This window comes from Chiloscyllium plagiosum, unplaced genomic scaffold (assembly GCF_037043375.1).
Source record: "Chiloscyllium plagiosum isolate Xiang-an unplaced genomic scaffold, Cpla_swu_hap1 HiC_scaffold_5, whole genome shotgun sequence".
Taxonomy (NCBI): domain Eukaryota; kingdom Metazoa; phylum Chordata; class Chondrichthyes; order Orectolobiformes; family Hemiscylliidae; genus Chiloscyllium; species Chiloscyllium plagiosum.
The window spans coordinates 79209131-79232555 of NW_028270143.1; the positions used below are offsets into that span (position 1 = coordinate 79209131).

The 23425-nt window shown below is 36.8% G+C and overlaps 1 protein-coding gene across 5 annotated transcripts in view; it reads left to right on the plus strand.

Annotated features, from left to right (window-relative positions):
* dbf4 (DBF4-CDC7 kinase regulatory subunit) overlaps window positions 1-23425 on the plus strand; it is a 41866-nt gene that overhangs the window by 15704 nt on the left and 2737 nt on the right. For 2 of the 5 annotated variants that reach the window (XM_087987347.1, XM_087987346.1), the window contains exons 3-12: window positions 2534-2712; window positions 6846-7040; window positions 8529-8573; window positions 11174-11242; window positions 11864-11935; window positions 12448-12493; window positions 14320-14365; window positions 17149-17280; window positions 19671-19806; window positions 20630-20748. In XM_087987347.1, the coding sequence (XP_087843473.1) occupies window positions 2534-2712; window positions 6846-7040; window positions 8529-8573; window positions 11174-11242; window positions 11864-11935; window positions 12448-12493; window positions 14320-14365; window positions 17149-17280; window positions 19671-19806; window positions 20630-20748 (1039 nt within the window). Of the gene's footprint in view, window positions 1-416; window positions 445-2533; window positions 2713-6845; window positions 7041-8528; window positions 8574-11173; window positions 11243-11863; window positions 11936-12447; window positions 12494-14319; window positions 14366-17148; window positions 17281-19670; window positions 19807-20629; window positions 20749-23425 lie in introns of those variants that run through there. The other 3 variants (XM_087987350.1, XM_087987348.1, XM_087987349.1) reach the window with 3 other exon arrangements.

Below are 23425 nucleotides of genomic sequence, written 5' to 3' on the forward strand. Positions count from 1 at the left end.
GACATTTGACTCCAGTTTCCTGCCTTTTTCCTATAACTCCTGAGTTCCTTGATTATTAGAAATTTGTTTATCTCAAATTTGAATGTACAACATATAAAACAAGCCAGCATCTGTGGTAAAGAATTGCTTATGTTCACTATCTTTTGAGAAAGAAAATTCATCCTTGTCTGTATCCTAACTGGGCAACCTCTTACTCTGACATCATACCTTCTGATCCTAAACTTTTTTGCTTTTGTCTTACAGACTGGGGTTCTTTCCTTAGAGCTTTCAATAATTTGATAACAGCAGCTTTCACAGCCACATCGCTTTCTACCTTAAAAAAAAGTCTAAACCAGTTAAATCTTCACTTTTTCTTTGTTTCAGCATTCGCTTTGTTTGACTGGCATGGCACCAGCCTTCCTTTGATTACCCCTGCATAAGGCATTTAGTGAATGTTGAGACAAGGTAACAAATTCTGACGTTGGAGAATCGACTTCAATGTCTGTCAGATCAGCATTTTGACTATCTTTTGTCTCTGACATTTTTGTTTTTGAGTGAATGTATGTTGCTTTGGACCCACAACACATGTCCATAGAAAAAATTATTAGAATAATTCCATACTTTGCTTTACTGAAATCCTAGTTTCTCTATCTTAATCATTTTTAACTTTTTGCATGTGCTCAACTAGCCTATATTTCTCAATCGTCTTTTTAAGTAGCTAACGCACATAAGAATAAGCTATTCAATCACTTAAAATCTGCTGTAGTCAATTAGATTATAGTTGATTATATCTCAAATCTTTTTTCCATTCCAAAAAAAACTCCTGAAAGCTTTAATTGTCATGTCACTTGTATTATTTTGCAGAAAGTTACAGATTTCTGTTATTCTTTTGTTAAAGTGAGCTTCCTAATTTCATTCTGGTTGGTGTAGCTCTAATTTTGTTGTTTATAACCCCACCCAAGGAAAGAGATTATATCCTTTTAAAATACTTACGTAGTGAAAACATCTGAATCAGGCCACCTCTCCTCATCTATCTCTGGCTCTCTCTCCTTCTGTTTACCTGTTTGCAGACTTTGACATGGTTATCTACACAATCTTTTCATATGCTGTCCACTGTTGTTGGTTGGGTGGACTTTTGTCATTTAGTTCCATTCTAATTTATCTAATGTAGCCAGAGAATTACTTGAAATTGCTTCCCTTCCAGGTTCTGCATCTCTGGTACACCTCAGTGGTAGATCCTTGGTACTCTCCTGTTTCTCATCTGCATGCTGCACCTCTGTTATCATTTGAGGGATACTGTTAGTTTTCACATGTATGCTGACAACACCTAGTTCTATTTCACCATGATATCTCTTGACCCCTCTGCTATCACTAGATTATTGGTCTGCCTATCATATATCCAACACTAAACGAGTAGGAGTTTCCACAAACAAAATATTGGGAAACTGAAGCTATTGCTTTTGATTGCTTTTATTCTTCTAACACTGAACTCCATCCTCAATTTTGACCCCAGTCTGAGGTCAAGCCAGATCGTTCACATTTGGTCCAGAGATTAGGTCCAGATCTCTCATTTGTGCCATTGCTAAGACTGTCTATTTCCACCTTTTGGAACTTCTTCCTGCCTCTGCTCAAAACCTACATTTATGCTTTTATTACCTTTTAGATTCAATTTTTACAATGCACCTCTGGCTGGTCTCCCACATCCTAACTTCCATAAACTTGAGACATCCAAAACTTTATTGTCTGTATCTTAGCTAATAACTCATATTTCCCTCTTGCTCCTGTGTTTGCTGATTTACAGTGAATCTGGTCAAAAACAATTTTGATTTGAAAATACTCAGCGTTGTTTTCAAATTCCTCCTTAGTCTTGTTCCTCCCTTTCTGTGTTATGTCCTCCATCCCAAAGCCTTCAGATTTCTGATTTTTTTAAATTCCAATTTCTATGGAATAATCTCCTAACAGTTCTCTGCCTGTCTACCTTGCTTTCCCCAGTCAAGGTGGTCTTTAAAACCTGCCTCCTGCACCAAGCCTTTTGGTCATCTCATCTAATATCTCCTTCTGTGGCTCAGTGTTATATTTTGTTTTATACTGCTCTTATGAAGTGTTTTGGTATGTTTCATTATGTTAAAGGTGATAAAGAGATATAACGTTTTGTTGACTGAAGTGAACTTCCTCATTTTTATTCCAGCACTCCTAAGGTAAAGATCAACAATCCATTGTCTTTTTTGATTACTGTTTATTTCCGTCTGCTATCATGCGAATAGAATTTTATTCTTTTCCATCTTATTTTCGAGTTATAATTTTCAACACCCCAATTCCTTAGTCAGAGAACAGTCAAGTGCACAGTTCCTGAGCCTTCATAAGTTGTACTTGGAGCAATGGGCTATGAAAGGTTTCCATATAAAATCTTTGATCATGAGTTAGATGCCTTGATTTAGTTGACACCATGTATCATCATGGCATCAATCAACATTGTGTTACATTTCAATTTCAATTATCATTAAAGCCCTTAATTTTCTTGTAAAAATGTTTAATTGTAGAATTTTCATTATAGGATTAACAGTACATGGAAAATCTGGAAGAATTAAAGGAACGCTGAAGACATCACAACGAGCAGCTAACAAAGTGGCAGATATCAAATTAAAGCCGTTTACAGGGAAAGTTTTTTACCTTGATTTGCCTTCAAATAAAAGTACTCAAAATTTAGAGAGGGATCTACAGAATCTGGGAGGGGTATGTTCACATTACAAAAATTACTACTAATTTTATTATCTAAACTGACAAATTTGATTTCCCAATTTGCAGTGTAAATTATTAACTAACCCTTAATGTTGTTTTGTATGTAATTGTATTAGTAACTCAGCAATTAATCAGCTTAGTTTTGATGAGTCCTTGATTGGTGATTAGTATGTTATGGTATTTACATAGCTCAACTGGCTGCTTGAATTTGTCTTTTAATAGTAATACACTAAAGACATGATTGTTACCTTCCCAATGCGAGTCAGATATTTGTTCGGCCTTGAATGCAATACAGCAGATGGCTGAGTTTATGATCGACATTTCAGCTGTTTTTTTTAAATCTTTGATCTAGTTATTGTAATACAGTAGTGCCTCGACTTACGAACTTAATCCGTTTCGGGACCCGATTCGCAAACCAAAAAGTTCGCGAACTGAATCAATTTTTCCCATTGTTCGACTAGCATAAGAATGCTTGGATGTAGCAACGAACGCTGTTCACAGCACACGCGCCAAAGACGAACTGAATGAGATCACACGGGGCCAGAGAGCTTTTGCGTTCAACAAGCACGTAGCAAAGAACAATGAAACCATGTGGTCGCACATGGGCTTTTTGTGTTCGTATCTTCGTTTGTACCTTGAATTTCGTACGTGCGTTGAAGCAAAATTTTACTTACAATCCTGTTCGTAAACCGATTTGTTCATGAACGGGGTCATTCGTATGTCGAGGCGCTACTGTTCTTCAAAGGCTTTAATTTATTCGGCTGTGGAGTCTTTGCTGAAATAATTGCACAGTGATGTCTTAAATTATGAATATTTGGCTGAGCTCCAAACCATAACAGACTCTGCAGGGGCTGTTGTTACAGATACTGAGGGGAGACTAGCAGTTTTGTTTAGATTGGCAGTTCTATGAGCTCTTAAGGGGATAAGAATATTTTTCAAGTGGAGTTTGAATAATTTTCTTATTATAAGGCTCATTAGTTCTCTCTATAGTGGATGAATTAGGGTTGGGGGAGAGGTGGTAAGGAGAAGGAGGAGGAGAGAGGTTAGGAGGGTTGTGCAGGCTAAGATACTTGCCACTCATTTACAGAATTGTGCTGACGTCCAGCAATTTGAAGCAGACCTTCAAATCTACATGCTTCTGTATCTACCTGCCTCAAGCCAACTTGGGAAGTGGCTGCCTCAACTCCAAACTGCTCCCTTTACCTCACTGTAGAAAGTGTGTGGTGGGTATGACTGATGGAGGCAAAAGCGAGATGCTAAGAAATCTCCTAGCTTACAATCTTTTTCCTTAGAGGGAACACTCAATTCAGACTTTGTAAGGATTGCATTCATATCAAAAAATAAACTTGTAGGTTGAAAAACATGAATGGCTTTCTTATGGTCAGATAATTTCTGATCTGATAGATGTAATGGAGGGCTGGCTGTTGCATATTTGTAGTAGAAGAAACTAACACTCTGATTTCACCGCTGACCAAAAATTAATTGCCACTATGATAATTTACTAGTTTCAAATGAATACTTCACTATTATACTTTTCATGTCATTTCAGTGTTAAAATTGCAGTTTCTGATTTTATTCTGTCCAAGGTGTACTATCTGCTACCTTTGCCGTACTACATGGAATTCTCTCCATAACCCTTTATCTCTTTACTTTCCTTTAAAATGATCTTTAAAAATAATCTTTTAGTAAGGTTTTTGGCTCAGTTGTGTTATCTACTTTAATGGCTTGGTGTTTGTTTATGATCACTCCTTACAAGTGCCTTGGGGAATTTTGTGTCAAATGTGCTACATAAATGTAAGTTGCTCTTGTCAAAAATTAGATCATAAGACATTTGAGCAGAAATTAGGCCATTCAGCCCATCGAGTCTGCTCTGCTATTCGGTCATGGCTGATAAGTTTCTCAAACCCATTTTCCCACTTTTTCCCTGTACTTTGATCCCCTTCACAATCAAGAACCTATCCATCTCTGCCTTATACATATTCAATGACCTGTCATCCACAGCCTTCTGTGGCAATGAATTCTGTAGTCACCACTCTTGGGCTCAAGAGGTTTCTCCTTATCTCCGTTCTGAAGGGCCTTCCCTTTACTGTAAGGCAGTGCCTTCAAGTTTTAGTCTCTTGCCAATGGAAACATCTTCTCAATGTCTGCACTGTCCAGGCTGTTCAGTACTTTGTAAGTTTCAATTAGATTCCCCCCATATCTTTGTAAACTCCATTGAGTATAGACCCAGAGTCCTCGAACATTCATCACATGTTAAGCCTTTCATTCCTGGGAACATTCTCATGAATCTCCTCAGGACCTCCCCCAGGGTCAGAACATCCTTCCTGAGGTATGAGGCCCAAAATTGTTCACAAAACTCTAAATGTGGTGTGACCAGTGTTTTATAAAACATCAGAAGTACATCCCTGCTTTTATATTCTAGTCCTCTCAAAATAAATGCCAATGTTGTATTTGCCTTCCTATCTACTGACTCAACCTGCAAGTTTACCTTAAGAGAATCCTGGACTAGAACTCCCAAGTCTTTTTGCACTTAAAGATTTATGAAATTTTTTCCCCGTTTGGAAAATAGTCTCTGCCTGTCGTCTTCCTCCCAAAGTGCACGAGCTCTCACTTTCACACATTGCATTCCATCTTTCATTTCTCTGCCTACTCTTCTAACCTGAACCTTCCTGAAGAAGAGCTTATGCCCGAAACGTCGATTCTCCTGCTCCTCGGATGCTGCCTGGCCATCTGTGTTTTTCCAGCATCACATTTTTCAACTCTGGTCTCCAGCATCTGCAGTCTTCACTTTCTCCTAACCTGTCCGAATCCTTCTGCAGTTTCGTGCCTCTTCAGTATTGCCCATCTATCTATCTTTGGATCATCTGCAAACTTACCCAGAATGCCCTCAGTTCTTTCATCTAGATCATTATTGTATAAAATTAAAAATTGTCCTAACACTGACCCTTGCGGAATACCACTAATCACTGGCTGCCATCCTGAGAAGGATTGTTTTATTCCCATTCTCTGCTTTTTGCCAGGCAGCCAATCCTCTATCCATGCTAGTACCTTGCCTCTTAAAACCATGGGCCCTTATCATATTCAGCAGCCTCCTGTGCAGTACCTTGTCAAAGGCTTTCTGGAAGTCCAGGTAAATAATATCCATTGGTTGTCCTTTGTCTAACCTGCTTGTTACTACCTCAAAGAATTCTAACAGATTTGTCAGGCATGACCTCCCCTTGATGACACCATGCTGACTTTGCCCTATTTTACCATGCACCTCCAAGTATTCAGAAATCTTATCCTCCACATTGGACTCCTGAAATCTTACTAACAACCAAGGTCAGGCTAATCGGCTTGTAATTTCCAGTCTTTTGCCTTGCTCCCTTTCTAAACAGGTGTGATTACTTTAGCAATTTTTCTGTCCTCTGGGACCCTCCCAACTCTAGTGATTCCTGAAAGATAACCACTAGCGCCTCCACCATCTCTTCAGCTATCTCCTCTAGAACTCTGGGGTGTTGTCCCTCTGATGATTTATCCATCTGCAGACCTTTCAGTTTTTCTAGTACCTTCTCCTTGGTGATGGCCACCATACTCACCTCTTGCTCCCAACTCTCTTAAAGTTTTGATATATTACTCATGTCTTCCACCTTGAAAACTGACACAAAGTACAGAGGAACCTCGATTATCCGAATGACACGGGCAGTGAGTATTTTGTTCGGATAATCAAATGTCAGATAACATAGTTTAGCCAAGCATCAGGACCTTGCGATCTTGTTTGGATAATATGAAATTCGGATATTAAATGCGGGATAATCGAGGTTCTTCTGTATTTGTTAAGTTCCTCCAACATTTCTTTGTTCCCCATTGTTATTTTCCAGTGTCCTTTTTCAGCTGCCCAATGTCAACACTTGCCTCTCTTTTGCCTTTTATATGTCTAAAGAAGCTCTTACAGTCTTCCTTTATATTACTGGCTAACTTACATTCATATTTAATCTTTTCCCTCCTTATTTCTTTTTTTAATTCAGAATTACTTCAGAACCAGGTGCTTATTCTGCAATGATTTAGTGAGCTGCAAATTGGAATGCCATCAGCACATTTCTTAAAAACTCTAATTAGGTTTTCTTTTCTGTTTTATTTAAATACAGACAATTGAAAAATTTCTCAGCAAAGATATTAATTACATAATTTCTAGTCGAAATGAGGCCAAGTTTGCCCAGGCTGCTGGGAAAAACTCTCCCATACCAAGCCCAGATTCAGTTCAAAACACTGGGAACACATCTCCCCATCTGAGCAGTCGGAAAGAAAGCCATGAAGGAAGCCCGCATCGAACTTTGGAAATGGTATGTTTAAGGGTGTGCGCCTAACTAAATTCTGCTAAAATTTACTAAACTTGATAATGGAAACTCAAGAGTTTCCTGAGAACTTGTTAATTTGAGCATTTTAGAGCACTAATATATAGAATGTAATTCAATTTATTTTTATTTGTGGTTAATCAGTTAATGAATATCCTCATCTTTGAACAGTAACATAACATTCTGACTTTATGTTACAATTCATCAAAAGGGAGAACAATTCAAAACTTGGCCATGATTTTGCTGTGACTATGAATGAGTGGTACCGTCATTCATTTAATTATTAAGTGCCCGTAGACTTCGTCTTATATTGGAACATATCGTAATTTGGAATTCATATCAATCATTATTGTAATCTGTTTCTTTAATCAACTGTGTTGAAAAGTTCTTAATGAGGACACAGGATTTGAAATAGAAAGAATAAATTAGAATAGTTAATTTAGCACTGAATGATACACAGAAAGTGAAATAGAAACGGAGAGAAACTTGGAATTAAGAAAGGGAATAGGGGGTGAAGAAGTTACATTTATTATTTATACAATCTTGAATGACAGAATTAAGGAATGATGCACCACATTTGTAACAGTTAATTTGACCTGGGGAGGATATTTGGCACTAATTGGGACTTTATTTCTACATTTCAAGAGCAACCTACTTGAGAACTTTGTTTGGAACTTTATTAATAACCTTTCATGTATTTTAATTGTATCCCCTAAAGCAATATTAAAATACAACTTCTGGACTAGTGTGGCAAGCCAGATAACAATGTACTGATTTCTACATTTTATCATGTGTTTGTGGTTTGCAGTGGTGATTGTCCCATGTACTTTGTTTTTTAAAATAACATTGATCGCTATTTTGAGAGAAGAATCCAGGCAAATATCTTTTCAAAATAATACCACTCTTTAGATGGAAATGATTAATGAGATTGAATTGTGAAGTTCTTTATTCTAAAGTCAATGTGGAAGCCCTGTAGTTTTATCTTCTCTCTGCATTAGTTAGCACTAATTGTGAGGATATACATCTGTTCCATGCAATACTATTGTAAATAACAAGTGTGTAATTTTTTCTGGCCTTAGAACTGCTGTGGCAAAAAAAGAATACAAGTTGTGTTGCCTTTATACAATCTTTGAATATATCCCAAAACACTTATCTCACTGCTTTTGATCACATCGTGATTATCTGATGTTTGCTCCTTTATTTCTTCTGTTTTATCTTTCCTTGCCCCACCTGATGTAAATTACATCGGGACATCATCTGGATCAATGGAATTACATATTCACAAGTTGTTTCTGTTTTGATGCGGAAGTGTTTTTGAATTTGACAATGTGTTGAAACTAAATTAGTCTAAATTTAAACAACAAACTAAATTAATGAATTTTAAAACCATTTGAAGCTTATGATTCTGTGAGAAATATCATCAAAAGTGCAAAATCTGCTTCCAAAGTTGTTGATTCAATAATTTTCAATTGACAGATAAGCAGAGGAAAAAGTTTTGTCAAGAAAGTTATCCAGGAACAGGTAAGCTATTAATCAAGAAGGGCTTCCTGAAGAAGGGCTTATGCCCGAAACGTCGATTCTCCTGTTCCTTGGATGCTGCCTGACCTGCTGCGCTTTTCCAGCAACACATTTTCAGCTATTAATCAAGAAAACAAGTTGAAAAGAAACCAGCTCCTTCATTTTGTTTTAATGCCAGAAGTGATCTATTTTGAAATTAAATGATAAAACAAGTAGTGAGCTCTGATTTCTTTTTTTCTGTCATTGAGTATTTGAATTTGCACAATATATATTGTCTGCCTCCAACTGTGTTCACATTTAGCTTGCTCCCAGTCAGACATGTGCTAGAATTAGCCAATCAAAAGTTATGAGAGCCAGCTGGGGAGTGTCTGATTGGGCATACTGTTAAGTTCGAATAGTATTGCATGATTTTCAGTACATAGAAAGTAATTAACCTCCTATATGAACCTGCTGCAAGCTAATGAAGATGTGTTTAGCTCTGTGACGTTGATGGATTAAAGTTAGTTACACATGAAGGAAAGCAAAAAGAACTGTTGAATTAATTTTAAATTTTTTTTAAAAAGGGTTTTTGCATGTTTTGAATAAACGTATGCTCCTAAAACTAAGTAGTTCCCCCCCCCCTGCCTTACAGATCTAGCATAGATACAGGGAAGAGAAGCTACTGTGTCTGTGGGACAAGAAAAAAAGGGGCTGTATGTATGGTGGGATGAGAAGCAATGGTTGTGAAGTGTGTGTTGGGGGAGGTAGGGTGAGAAACCTCACTATCCTTCAGGGAATATGGAGAGCCTGAATGTTATTTTTTTTTCTGGCATTTAGGGATCTGTTAATTTTCAACAATTCTTTTTTTTAAATATATATTTGAGATGTGGGTTTCACTGGCAAAGTAGTAATTGTTCCCCATCTGCAGTTTCCCATGAGAATGTAGTGGTGACTTAAAATGGGAGGTCACATTAGTAAATAATTTGTGATTCTAGTCTTTGCCTTCACTTCACATAATCAGCAAGGTCATGTCCTGTTGTAAGCATGGACTTCATCCAGGTATTGCATGTATTAAATTTTAATTGAATACTGTAATACTAAGATCACTGGGGATTTGATATAAATAGATTAGCCCACAGTCTTAATGGCAAAAGAAGCTGTAACAAAGGGAAATGTTTCTCTCCATTTGTGTCTAACAATTCCACCCATCTCAAGTGCCCTAGATGTATTCATATTTCACACGTCATTAAAAAATTACATGATTCCTTGATGCAGACATTCAGACCCATCTGTTTTTGAACAATCTTGTTCTTGTCCATACAAAGTCATTACACCAACCATCGTCCTTCTCCCCCCCGCCCCCCCAACGCCGTTCTCTACTATCTCCCTCCTTTCCCCTTGCTGCCCACATACTTCTTTCTTCTTTGCTTTGTTATGAACCGGACCGAACTCCTTAAAATATATTAGGAAACGTTTAGGGTCTAGACTATCTTCTTATTTTAAAGGCAAGTTCCAGGCGTTCGCTTGGGGTACAATTTGGTCAAACTACCAGCCTGTAGTCATACACTGTCGTTAAAATGCAACAAAACAAAGAAGAAATTGAAATAACTTAATTCTGTTGGAAAACTTAACAGAATACTAGATTATTTAACTACTAAACTGAAACTGTTACAATGTAGTAACAATCCACAAACACACCTTTGGCAAAGGCAAATTTAGTAAAATAGATTGTCTCGTGCAATTCTATAGTACAGGAGGAAAAACATCAAGAGAAAACAGAGAGACACATAGAGTTGCATAACACAGAAACAGACCCTTTGGTCCACTTCGTCCATACCAATCAGATATCCTAAATTAATGTAGTTCATTTGCCAGCATTTGGTATGTATCTCCTTACACTCTTCTCTTTTGTGTACCCACCTGGATGCCTTTTAAATGTTGTAATTAAAACAGCCTTCACCACTTCCTCTGGCAGATGTAGCAGGGAGAAATTCCAAACGCTGGTTCTAGGCCCCAGCAACTGCTCCTGAAAGCAAAAACTAAAAATCCTGATTCAGTAGTAGTTGACCCCATCCATTAAGGTTGCTTCCATTGTTCCAACATTTTTTGTTTTGAAAACCCAACTGTTTACTTTATTGGCTTTGGAGCTGACGACCCATCACCTCTGTAAAAAACCTTTCTTCATTTCTTAAAAAAAGAGACAAAATACATGTCTTAAAACCATAATATCAACACAGCTGTCATTGTGAAGTGTGGGAGAACTGTACAACAAATAATTAAGATCAAAACAAAAATTACTTATAGTCAATATAAATATTGATTTTGTAAACAGTATCTAGTCATTTCATTGTATGTATTTGAGATGAATTCTGATGTTTGTTTAGAGGTAGCTTTTGTCTGAGGGGTGATTCCAATTTATACTGAAAAGGTGTTGCTATTGCACATATCTAGTAAATATTTGAGACATTGTTTCAACAATATGTTGTATCTTATTTAATTAAAATTCATAAATGTTTGTAGTATTTATTTTTGTTGTACCATTTTATGAAATATTTGTGATAGATGTTTACACTTTTTGCTTCTTCCAAATCCATATCCTTCCTTTCTTCTGCCCCTCAATACAGGAATTTGTTCCTGGAAACAACATCCTTTCAAATGCTCTCGCTTGGGGAGTGCGAATACTATATGTAGATGATATCCTTTCATTACATTTTGTTTTGCAGTGGTTGATATGAGTTGAAATGTAAATTCAATGTGAGATTATTGCTATAAAAATGAGAACTGCCTGGATAGAAGATTATTGGTGACTTTATCCCAACCAGCAAGATTTTTAAATGTTCAACTCAGTTATTCATTAAGAATTCTAAATTCTACTACCATAATATTTTTGATGATAAGTGTCGTGTATGGATTGTAAAGGTTTGAATGAAATGTATGATCGGTGCATTTCCAGACTAATTCTTGGCATAGTTGTGTTTCTGAATGCCTATCCTCCTCTAATTCTTGCTTAAAAAAATTAGCGAATGATTTCACTGTGACCATCAGGTTGGCTCCTTCTGACAGTTGTACAAACTAAACTTCTGTTATCTTCGTTCACTACAAAATGAGGTACATGGAGTGTGCTACACGTGGGCACATATAGTAATTCTGTTGCACCATATCAGTTTTCTGACCAGAGTTCATGAAATTAAAAATGCATTTAATGAAACCTGACGTTATAACAGAGGCCTAAATCATGCAATCTTTCCATAGTTAGATTCCAATTTTGCTATTTGAGTTTATTTTTGATTTATGAGACCTTAACATTAATTTTAGATGTGAAAACTTATATTTCAAGAAAGAAGGAGTCATTTGTAACCACAAACTCTGTTGCGACAATCAATGGGGTAAGAAGGCAACAATACTTTGCACGCTTGGATGGTTAGCCTTGATTAGAGCATTTTGTGGAAAAGTTTCAGATTTCTAGTGTCTGCAATATTTTGCTTTTATTAGAAGATTTTCTATTTTGTTTTCTCACTTAATAATGGTGTGAAAGGCAAGAAAAGATTATGACAAAGTAATGCAGTGTGTTAAGATTGCAGTGTCAAATAGAAAATGCAACTTCAGGCATCTCCACCTTGTTTACACATGAGTATATTTACTAGTGAACTTAAAGAGATTGAAAGGACTGCTTCCAGCTGTTTTTTCACTGATGACTGAATCCAGAATTCAATTGCCAAGGCTTAGTATCACAAGTTTGAGAACTTGAAGTTTGAAATGCATGTTCATTTCTAATTTTGCAACCAGTATAACAGGCAAGCCATGTTCATCCAAATATGTTGAATATGGACAATAAATGAATTGCTTCTTTGTTTTGCTTTGAAGAGCAAAATTTATCGAATGTTTTGTTTTTATTTAGGCCAAGTCTAATCGAACTACCCAATCTAATAGTCATAGAACAAAAGGTACGTATTTTACTCCCAACACTTCTTGCATAGGCTAGATGCATAATTCTTTATCAGGATGGAAGGAGAAATGGGTGGTGAGTATTATTGAAGAAGCAGTTTAATACAAAATTGTAAGGACTGAAAAGATTGTACACCACTCACTAAGGCTCTTTTGCCAGCAAATACTAAATCTGTGACTTTACCACCTAGAAGGACGAGGGCAGCAGATACAAGGGAATGCTACCATGTTCATGTTTCCCTTCAAGACACACACTATCCTGACTTGGAACTATATTGCTTTTCCTTCACTGAAACTGTTCCAAATAGGATTGTGGATATACCTGTGCTACATTGACCAACTGTAGCTGTACAAGAAGGTGGCTCATCACCACCTCAAAGCAGTTTGAGATGGACAGAAAATGCTCCCCCAGTCAGTGATGTGCACATCTGTGAAAAGAATCGGTTGTTTTAAAAAGCAGGAAGGAAATGTTGGAATGTTCAGTTCAAAAAGACCAATATTGTGGAAGCATTTGAAAATTGATAAGGGACTTGAGGACATTAGGGTATGAGTAAAATTTTCCTGAGGGAAAAAAAATGGAAAAACTTCCAGCTAAGGACTTAATGAATGTGTAAAAAAAAACACAGAGGCACAAGGTACTCACTAAATCCCACTTGCCATCTCCAGTACCTCTTCCCTTCCCCATAACAGCAGGCATTTCCAATTAGTGCATCCTGTGAACAATCTTGCTTGGTAACCTTGACATTAATACTATATTTTTTAAAAAGAAAGAAACAAACTTAAAATAAATTCCATTCATTCATAGTTTTTGCAAAATAATGAATAAAGTGTGAAATACAATCTCAAAATGCCTTGTAATGAGAACTATTTTTATCATATTCAGTGTCTGTTAGTCAGTGGCATCCCATTGTGTACCACTCCTTTCTATGATGTATTACACCCTCCAACTCTGAGCAGTGCTTTTGGAGAGCTAGTCAAGAATTGAAAGCTGACATCTGCTACCTTCTCAACATTATATTGGCAATACATCTGTATAGTACACGTTTCTGTCACCAGTTCAGTGGCTGTGATTGTGAATAAACTATACTACTTTGCTACTATTGATCTGTTTTTTCTTCTCAATTAATTTAGGTTGTTCCTCTTTAATTTTGTTGAACTCTGTCTGTTACCAGATGGTATACTGACTTATCCTTGTTCTCCTTTCACTTTAAACCCTACATGACATTGTCCATTATAGCCAATTGTTCCTTTCAGTTACTTATTCGACTTAATTTCCCAAAACTAACTGCCAATCAGTGTAATCCCTGTAATAAAACATACTAATTTGGGAATCTGATCAGTATATGATCTGAAGGATATTTCGTGACACTTATTATTTCTGCCACACATTGACTTGGTATTAAAAAAAGGTCACCCATGATTGGATGGTATGCCATTTTTCTGAAAGCAGTTTCTTATCTGATTTATCAGAAGCACCATACCAGAATGTCCACTAGTATTTTTAGGCAGTTTGATAATCTGGTATCCCATTTTGCATGGATTTTAATATGCTAATTCCTTTTTAATTTCATTGTATATAGATTTCTTAACATGTGGAAACTATCAATTTAAACTGATGTTTGAGACAATTGCTTACACATTCAGGAGAAAGTGTTAGAAAACTGTTTTTCATTAAAAAAAGTTCAGAAATAATATAGAAAAAACATGATATCAAAGTAAATAGAGATCATTCATTTTGCTTACCAATTCTCAAATTTTGATTACTTTGAGGATAATGTTTTGTGGATTTGTATTGTATATCTAAAATGTTTTTTAATTTAAAAAGCAGGAAAACTGAGGAAACCTTTTATCAAAGTCGAAGCAATGAACCGGTAAGCTAATTGTATCACGATTAAAGTATGTTCCTGATTCAAACACTCTTCTCAATATCAGATTGACATCGCATTAATAGTTTGAAATGTGTTTCAGTTTAGTGAAGCAATTTACTGAGTGAATTTAACCCTCAAGAGAATTTCTGTTTGTAAATTCTAACAAATAGTTCACGTAATAACAGAGTAAACAATGCTACAATAGCCATCTAAGATAAAAAATTAATAACATCTTTTAAAGTAAATTTTTTTGTTTTCTGCAACCACTGTGGGTGTAAATCAAAAATGCTGGTCTTGGATGTTAATACCACAACAACAAAATTTGCAGAGGTGAAAGATATGTGCATTAACATTTGTGGTGATGCTTTTGAATACCTTTGAAAGGAAGAACTGATGGTTGTAGACAATAGAGTTAAGCGATGTTTGGGGGAAAGAAAACAAGTTAGCTGCATTCCTGCTAAAATACTTTGACTGATGGCACGATTATCTATCAAGTTAAAGACCAACTTTCTGCCATTAAGAGACAAAAATACCCCTGGACTGTTTTCTGACAGATACACAAAGCAAAGGAGAAAAAGGTTAGTGAGACCGATGTTTGCAAATTCATTCTAGATAGTGTTAAAATCACAGCACCGGGTTCTACTCCAACAGGTTTATTGGGAATCACTGGCTTTCGAAATGCTGCTTCGTCAGGCAGTTCATCAGGCATAACCATCTGATGAAGCAGTGCTTTGAAAACTGTTGATTCCAAATAAACCTGTTGGACTATAACCTGATGTGTGATTTTTAACTTTGTCCACTCCAGTCCGACACCGGCCCCTCCAAATCATTCTAGATAGCAGTCTCTACTGTTTCCTTAAGCTTGATGCTTAAACGGCAATCCGTTGAAATTTTCAGTGCTAATGCAATGTAAGAACTCATTCTAACAATATCTTATGGGAACTTCAGCAACACATCCTCTTGGCTAAAGAAACATAAATGTAGAGAATACAAATAAACAGTTTTAAACTAGAATATCACCTCACAGAGAGTAAGAAATACAAAGTGTATGCGATTTGCACTCTTAGAATTGTTTAGAATGTTTGTTTGGCATCCCAATTCAGTTAATTCCTGACTGAGACTGAAGTTTTAAGATAGCAAGACTTGTTACTATCTAATAATTTATTTTGCATTGAATTTCACGTTCCTTTCTTTGATTCTTCTGGATGTTTATTTTGTTTATGCCATTTGTACTGAATATTGGTGAATGCACGTTTTTATGAAGGATATTGGTGATTCGGGCTTGTGATACATTTTGATTAGTATGGTGTTGGATAACTTGAATTTTACTGCATATGAAATATACTTGGAAGAAACATTCCCGATATCACTGAATCTAAAACCATTGACCTTTATTTTCATGGTGTCGGAGGAATGTGAAGTCTGCACACCTGACCCGTAATGAACAAATGCAGGTCCTCCAAATCTTAAAAATATGGCTTCATTTGGATAAAACCTCGTGGAAATTTGGATGCAACTGGGTACCCATGGGAACAGTCCTGGGAGTTGTCTGTAACCTTCTGGCACAGGCAGGAATGCTACCCATTGAGCCACTGTTCATATTTGAAATATAAAGTTTTAAAACATTGCATGCACTATTCTTTCTGGTCAGCTCCTGTGCTGAACCATGTAGAACTTTGAGCACAATTTTTTAAATGTTAAGGTTTTTTCCAGAGATTAGTCCAAGACTTGAGTTGCCATTGACAATCTTCTGGTGGCAGAGAATGTCATGGGTTGGAAGCTTTAAAACCATTCTGGTAATAATCCTGAAGACTTGTGCTCCAGAACTTGCTGAGCCCCTTGTCGAGCTGATCCAGTATAGCTGCAACACTGGCATCTGTCTGGCAATGTGGAAAATATGTCCTGTGCACAAAAAGCGGGATAAATCCAACCTGGCCAGTTACTGGTCCACCAGTCTGCACTCAATCATTAGTAAAGTGAAGAAAGGTATCATCATCATCATGATAGCAAAAACCACTGACACTTATTTTGGAATCTGCCACTCACCTCCTGACCTCACTACAGCCTTTGTTCAAGCATGGACAAAAGAGCTGAATGCTTGAGGGGAGGTGAGTATGATATGAAGGTTCATTTGATCATTTGATTAATGACCCTTACCAAAACTAGAGTCAATAGAATCAGGGAAAACTGCTGATGCAGCATATCTAGCACAAATAGATATGGTTGTAGTAGTCTGAGGTCAGGCATCTCAACTCCAGGATGTCGCTGCAGGAGTTCCCAGAGTGGTGCTTTGGACCCAACCATAATCAACTGGTTCATCATTGACCTTTGTGTCATTGTATAGTCAGAGGTAGGGATATTTGATAACTGCTTAATGTTCAACACCAGTCACAACACCTCAGATACTGAAGTAGTCCATGTCCAAACGCAGCAAGAAATGGACAATATTCAGGCTTGGGTTTAGAAGTGGCAAGTAATATTCATGGCACACAAAGTGCCAAGCAATGACCATCTCTAACAAAAGAGAATCTAACCATAGCTCTAAATTATAAATCTAATCATAAATTTAAGTACCCATTATTTTCCCCTCCACTTTCTCTGCTCTGTGGAGGTTGAAATAGAGGCAAGTAAATTGGGTCTGATCAATGGTCTTTGGACAGTCTGCGCTCTATTTGCTTTTTGTGTAAAAAGGGATTTTAAAGATCCTTGATCTACCATCAGCTGCTAAAGGTTAAGATAGTAAACTTATCATTTTCTTAATTATTTGAAATTTCTGTTTTATTCAGTCATTACAGACCATTGTATGTACAATTAGATTACTACCCAGAGATCAACTACCTTGGTTCAAACCCCTGGAGTCCTTTTGATATGGACAAGAAAAGCAAGACCAATGATAAGCAGAATAAAGGAAGGGCTAGGTAATTCACCTTGTTGTTTTCAGTTAATTGAAAAACACAGTAACAATAACATTTCAGCTTGTTTATTAACATATAATCAAAAATGTTTGTTGTTATGATTTTGTTTTAGTTTTCTACCTATGCATCAGTAATCTACCGTTTATGTGTGTTTGAATTAGGAGAATCCAGTTAATAGTGAACCCGGAAGGAAGAAAAAACATTTTTTAAGCTTAATGATATTTACATGTCACAAATTGGAAACATGGATGAAAAAATATTCCCTCTGTCTGTTGCTTAGGCTGTAAACCATAACATAGTTTTTACTGAATATTGAATAAATAACTAAATATTATACAAGCTCAATAAGTGGTTTACAGTTATTGCCGATTTAACTGAACTGGAATTTGGAAAACAAAAATGATTCTTCTGCCCTGACCCTAGTGATTTGTCGCTTTCTGACCTCCCTATGTTGTCAACTTTAGAATAACTGGTTGGTGAGCTGAATGAGGTGCGCAAAGTAGGCAAGCAATATTGTCATTGGCCTAAATGTGATTTTGTTTCACAGCAGTGTAGTTGACTGTTGGCCTAGGAATACCCCAGCAAACCATTCAATTCAAGAGCAGTCAAGGATGTGCAACAAAGCTAGCATTGCCAGTGAAACCCACATCCCTTTTTTTTTAATTGTTTTACACTAAAGATGAGGTTGTGATAAGTGCCCTTATTAATAAGTGCATGACATTCTATGAAATATGAGCAGAAACAGGCAATTCATCATTTCAGACTAGCTCCGTACTTCAGTGAGATTGATATTCTGGGGAAGGTGCAACGTAACCTAGTTTTTCTTCAGTTTTTGAAAGTAAGCATGCAGGTGCAGCAGGCAGTGAAGATGACAAATGGTATGTAGGCATTCATAGTGAGAGAGTTCGTGTACAGGAGCAGGGATGGCTTCCCCTAATTGTATAAGGGTGTTGATGAGACCAGACTTTGAGTACTGCTTACAGTTTTAGTCTCCTTATCTGCGGAAGGATGTTCTGGCTTTGGGAGAGAGCGTAACAAATATTTACCAGACTGATAGATGTGATGACAGCTGATATATGAAGATAGACTGGAGTTGAGAAGAGTCAGGGGCACATCTCATAGAACCCTGTAAAATTCTAATCAGATTCACTGGGTAAACGCAGGATATTCCTGATATCTAGGGATATAGGACAGGCCATTTAGGCCATCATTCTTTTCACCCAGAGAATGGTGAAATTTTGGAATTCTCTGCCACAGAAAGCAGTTGAAGCTTGTTTTCAAAAAGGAGATATATATAGCTCTTAAAGCTAAAGGGGAATGGTGGCATAGTGGTTAGTCCTGCTGTGTCACAGCGCCAGGTTCGATTCTAACCTTGTGCTACTGTCTCTGGAGTTTGCACATTCCCTGTTTCTGTCTGTATTTTCACCAGATGTTTTGTTTTCCTCCCATTGTCTAAAGATGTACAGGTTATGTGAATTAGCTGTGCTCAATTGCTCTGTGGTGTCCACTGATCTGCAGGTGAGGTTGATTGGCCATAGTAAATGTGGGGTTACAGGGATGGGATGTATCTAGGTGGGATGCTCTTTGGAGGATCTGTGCAGACCTGATGGGCCAAATCTGCACTGTGGGGATTTTATGATTTTGTGAAAGCAGAGACAGGGTACTGAGTTGGGTGCTTAGCTGTGATTGTATTGAATGGCAGAGCAGGCTTGAAGGGCTGAATGGCCTATTCCTGCTCTTATTTTCTCTGCTGTTTTCCCTTTGTTTTTAATGTTTAGAAATCCACCATACTTAATGACTGGGCCTCCCCTGTCTTCTAGGATAAAAGAATTACCAATATTCACCAACCTCTTAAGAGAATGAAAACTAAAATCAGGAGGATTTCAATGGCCTGTCCTTTAATCTGAGACCATGTTCTAGACTGCCTTTCCCCAATCAAGGAAAACAGTCTCCCTGCATTTACCCTATAACAACTTTGTATTTTTGAGATCACCTTTCATCCTTTTAAAGTCCATAGAATATAGAACAGGTCTACTTAATTTCTCTATCCCAGGTATGAGTTTGGTGAATCTCTTGTGACAAGTATATCTTTGGGGAGACCAAAACTGTATGCAATGCGATACCAAAATGTGACACTAACAATATGTAAGTAATCAAATTTAAGAAAATGGTCTCAATTAGATGTCAGGAAGTGTTCTTGGGGTTAATCTTTTGAAGTGACTGTTGAGCATTCAACTTTGTATAATTTCTATAACTTGAAGTGTTTGGATATATCCATCATTTAACTAATTGCCAGAGTATGTCAAAAATATAAAAACAATGTTTTAAAAATGCTATTATTTGAAAATAAACACAAACTGTCATGCTTCCTTTTCTATTTATCTCTTTGGAAGCAGAAGTAAATGCCACAGAATAGCATGCAGTGAAAAGAATGGCAAAATGGATGCAAAAATCACAGAAACTTTGAAAGAGAAGAAAAAGAAGGGTTACTGTGAATGCTGCATGATGAAGTATGAAGATTTAAAAATTGTAAGTTTTAATTTCCAACTGTGTTCATTATTTTTGCATAGCTTGCACGATGTAGAGGTGTTATAATAGTTTAGGATCAACAGATTAAATAATTCTAGTTAACTAATTCTGAAAAAGGAAAGTGAGCACTTTAAAAGTCAGATGAACAGGGATAAAAACAGAGAATTGCTTTAACCATCATCCTGTGACCATGTCAAAAGTGGCATAGTAAAAAGCAGAATTGCTACTATGGTTATGGATACCATTATATCAAAATCCCTTGTGACCTTTTGGGTAATTTGATACATAAAACCACCAAGTACCTGTTTAAACTAGTCATTTGTTCATATTAAATAAGGCCACTGGAGGGAGCCAGAAAACCTAAGTAGCTCAAATTTAATCTTTGAATATACATTGTGTTAAAGGTGTAATGTTAAGGTGAGATGGCAAAAAAGGCAGGGAGCCATCATTGTTGTGGCAAAGAAAAAAGCTTTTGTCCAGAGTGAGTGTGAGTGGCAGAACAATGTACAGCTCTGCCTGAAAGCAAGATCATGAAACATCAGTCAAATTCATGGCAAAAAAAATGTAAAATACGGGGCAGTGTTTCTGATTTGGAATTGTTAAATTCGCTGTTCCTTGCTTTTGTGTTGAGGTTCAGTGGAACACTGCAGCAGGCAACGAACACACTTTATCACTTAATTTCTCCTGCCCTTGGCCAGATGTTTTCCTTTCTTCTTTCTCCCCTTTTCTCCTTTAATGGCATAAAGCACACCACATTTTCTTTCCAACTCTTATTCTCTGCATTACCTTGCTTTCACATTAATTCTTCTGTACTCTTTTCCAGCATCTGAAAAGTGAACATCATAGGAAATTTGCGGAGAGCACAGAATTTAATGTTGTGGATAAAATAATTTCTCAGTTTGATTGTGATTTTATAGAACTCCAGAGAGACAAGCTGAAAAGGTAAAAATATTATTTTTTCCATCCCATTAATTGATACACGATGTAGATTTCAATTATATTCTGAAAAGTGGTTTTTATTCTGGTCACACCTTTCTGATTTTCAGGTGCATCTTTTCTTTGTACAGAGGAATTTCTAGGAACTGCACAAGCTGATGAAAATATGTTGTTACTACCTTCCCAAATCATAGTGTGGTTACAGAATAAAAGGAAGCCACTTGCTCAGTTGCATCTATCTCAGTCCTCTACAAGCAATCTGCCATTCCAGTGACTAACCCTTTTCCCTTAACAATGCATTTTTTCCTCCTTTTGTTCCCTTTTGAAAGGCATGGTTGTGTCAGCCTCCGTCACCATTTCTAGTTATGACCTCTTGTCACATGTCACCTTTGATTCTTTAGCCAATAAAAAGTTATGACATATTACCCCAAGGATCACTGCATAACTGTCTGCATTCAGTAGAATTGTTTTCCTTTTTCATTCCATTAGGGCCAGCTTTCAGTTCTTGTGACATTTCTGGATATTAAATATGTCATCATTGATCATATTTGGAGTTGATAGGAAATTCTTTAACTGATATTTTTAATAAATTAAAGGCATTTTAGTAGATTTATCAAACTTAATTTTAAATTATGGAACTGGTTCTCACATTTTTTTATCACAACACTATGGTAACCTCAGCAACCTCTTATGCTGTGTTTTTGTGGTTGCTTTCCTACTGTCCAAGTAAAACAGGTACACCACCAGCAATGGGTTATCCTCCAACTGAGTAGTCATTAACTTTATCAATGCAGTGCTCTTCCCATAGGCAGTGCTTCACAGAACTTAGTAAAGGAACAAATGCTGAGCTATCTTAGTCTGATCAAAGGAAAATCAGCAGTCTTGATGGTAAATGGACTCTAAAATAAGTGACATTCAGGAGGGCTGCTTGATATGGATGATTGAGAAAATTGACAAGACTCATGTTTTGGCAGTTATCAGAACATTGTACTTGCTGTTGAAACCCCTTCTCTGGACATTCTTTGAACAAAGACAGAAGGTGCACGTTCTTTGCATTATGTTCAGCCGGTACCTGAGATTTAAACTGTCTTCTGTTCTCAATATGACTGCAATATTTTCCATGTTTGCTCTTATTTTAATTATGGTATCATTGCATCCTTTATGCACACCTTTGCTACCCCCATACTTTGTTTTTCCATAACTTGCTTCAGCGATCTTCTTTAAAAGTTCATTCTTTGTATGTAAGTGTTTTACTGCACACACAGACTTCATTTTTGTGGATTCTAATTGCCTAGATAATGAGGTGATGTTGAGCTGTTGCCTTAAACTGTTGTTATGATTTGATACAACTGAGTAGATTTGCAAACCATTTCATAAGACAATTAAGAATCAACTATGTTGATCATGAGTCTGGTCCATTATGCCTGTACACACATTGCAGGGTTGAGTCCAAGGATATACCTTTTAGAATTCTGACCTGTTACACCTCTGCTCCAGGATAATTGGAGTGAATTGTAAGAAATATGGCTCTCTTGTCTGGATCACACTTCTTAAACTTCACTGCTTCACTCCTTCTGAGTGAAGTTTAAGAAGTGTGATCCAGACAAGAGAGCCATATTTTTAATCTCCTTTCGAATTCTCCTGTAGCCAGGAATATTAAATCAAATTTTAAGAGCTCTTGCAAGCATATACAGACAAGAAGAATAGGTCGCTTGAGGCAGAAAGAGGAGAGATTGCCATGTGGAATAAGGAAATACATGTGAGAGACAACGAACAAATGTTATTTTGACTTCGAGTTGGGAGCCAAATTTAAAAACAGAAATAGAGGGTGATCTAATGGTTAATAAGAGTGTGGAAGAACTACTGGAGAAACTTGCAATTGTAATCTAATCCCCTAGACCCTATCCTCTGTATTCTAGGGTTCTACAAGATAGCTGTAGAGATAGTGAATGAGTTGGTTAGGATTTTTCAAAATTCCTTGGATTATAGAATGGTCTCAGTTGATTGGAAATTAAATGTAACAGCTACACAAAAAAAAGAAAGGGAACTATAGGCTGGTTAGCCCTACATCTATTGTCAGGAAATGCTGAAGTTGTAACAATGTGCTTACAAAAGCACTGTGTGCTCAGACCAATCAACATAGTTTTATGAAAGGAGATTTGTATTTGACAGATTTTGAGGATGTAACTGGTGGGGTTGATAAAAGTGAATCCTTAGATGCATATATTTGCATTTCGAAAAGGCATTTGATATGGTGCCACATTAAACTTCAATACACAAAATAAGGGTTTATGTAGTTGGGGGTTAATATATCAGTATGGATGGAGGATTGCTTAACTGACAGGAAACAGAATGAATAGGAAAACGTTCAAGTTGGCAGGCTTTTACGAGTAGAATATAGCAATGGTGAATGCTGGCTGTGCCTGTTTGCATACAATAGTATTGACTTTGGCAACAGACAGTTACATACCTAAGTTTGCTGATGAGGCAAAGCTAACAGGAATGCTAGCCTTAAGGAAAACACTGAAGTTGTGACTGCAACAAGCTGGCTGAAGGAACATGATATGGGTTGTTAACTTTACACATGATGGAAAAGCAGAATATTTTTGAAAACGTACAAAATTTGCAAATGTTAATTTAAGAGGGAAATTACCTGTATAAGGAGCACAACTTTAACATGCAA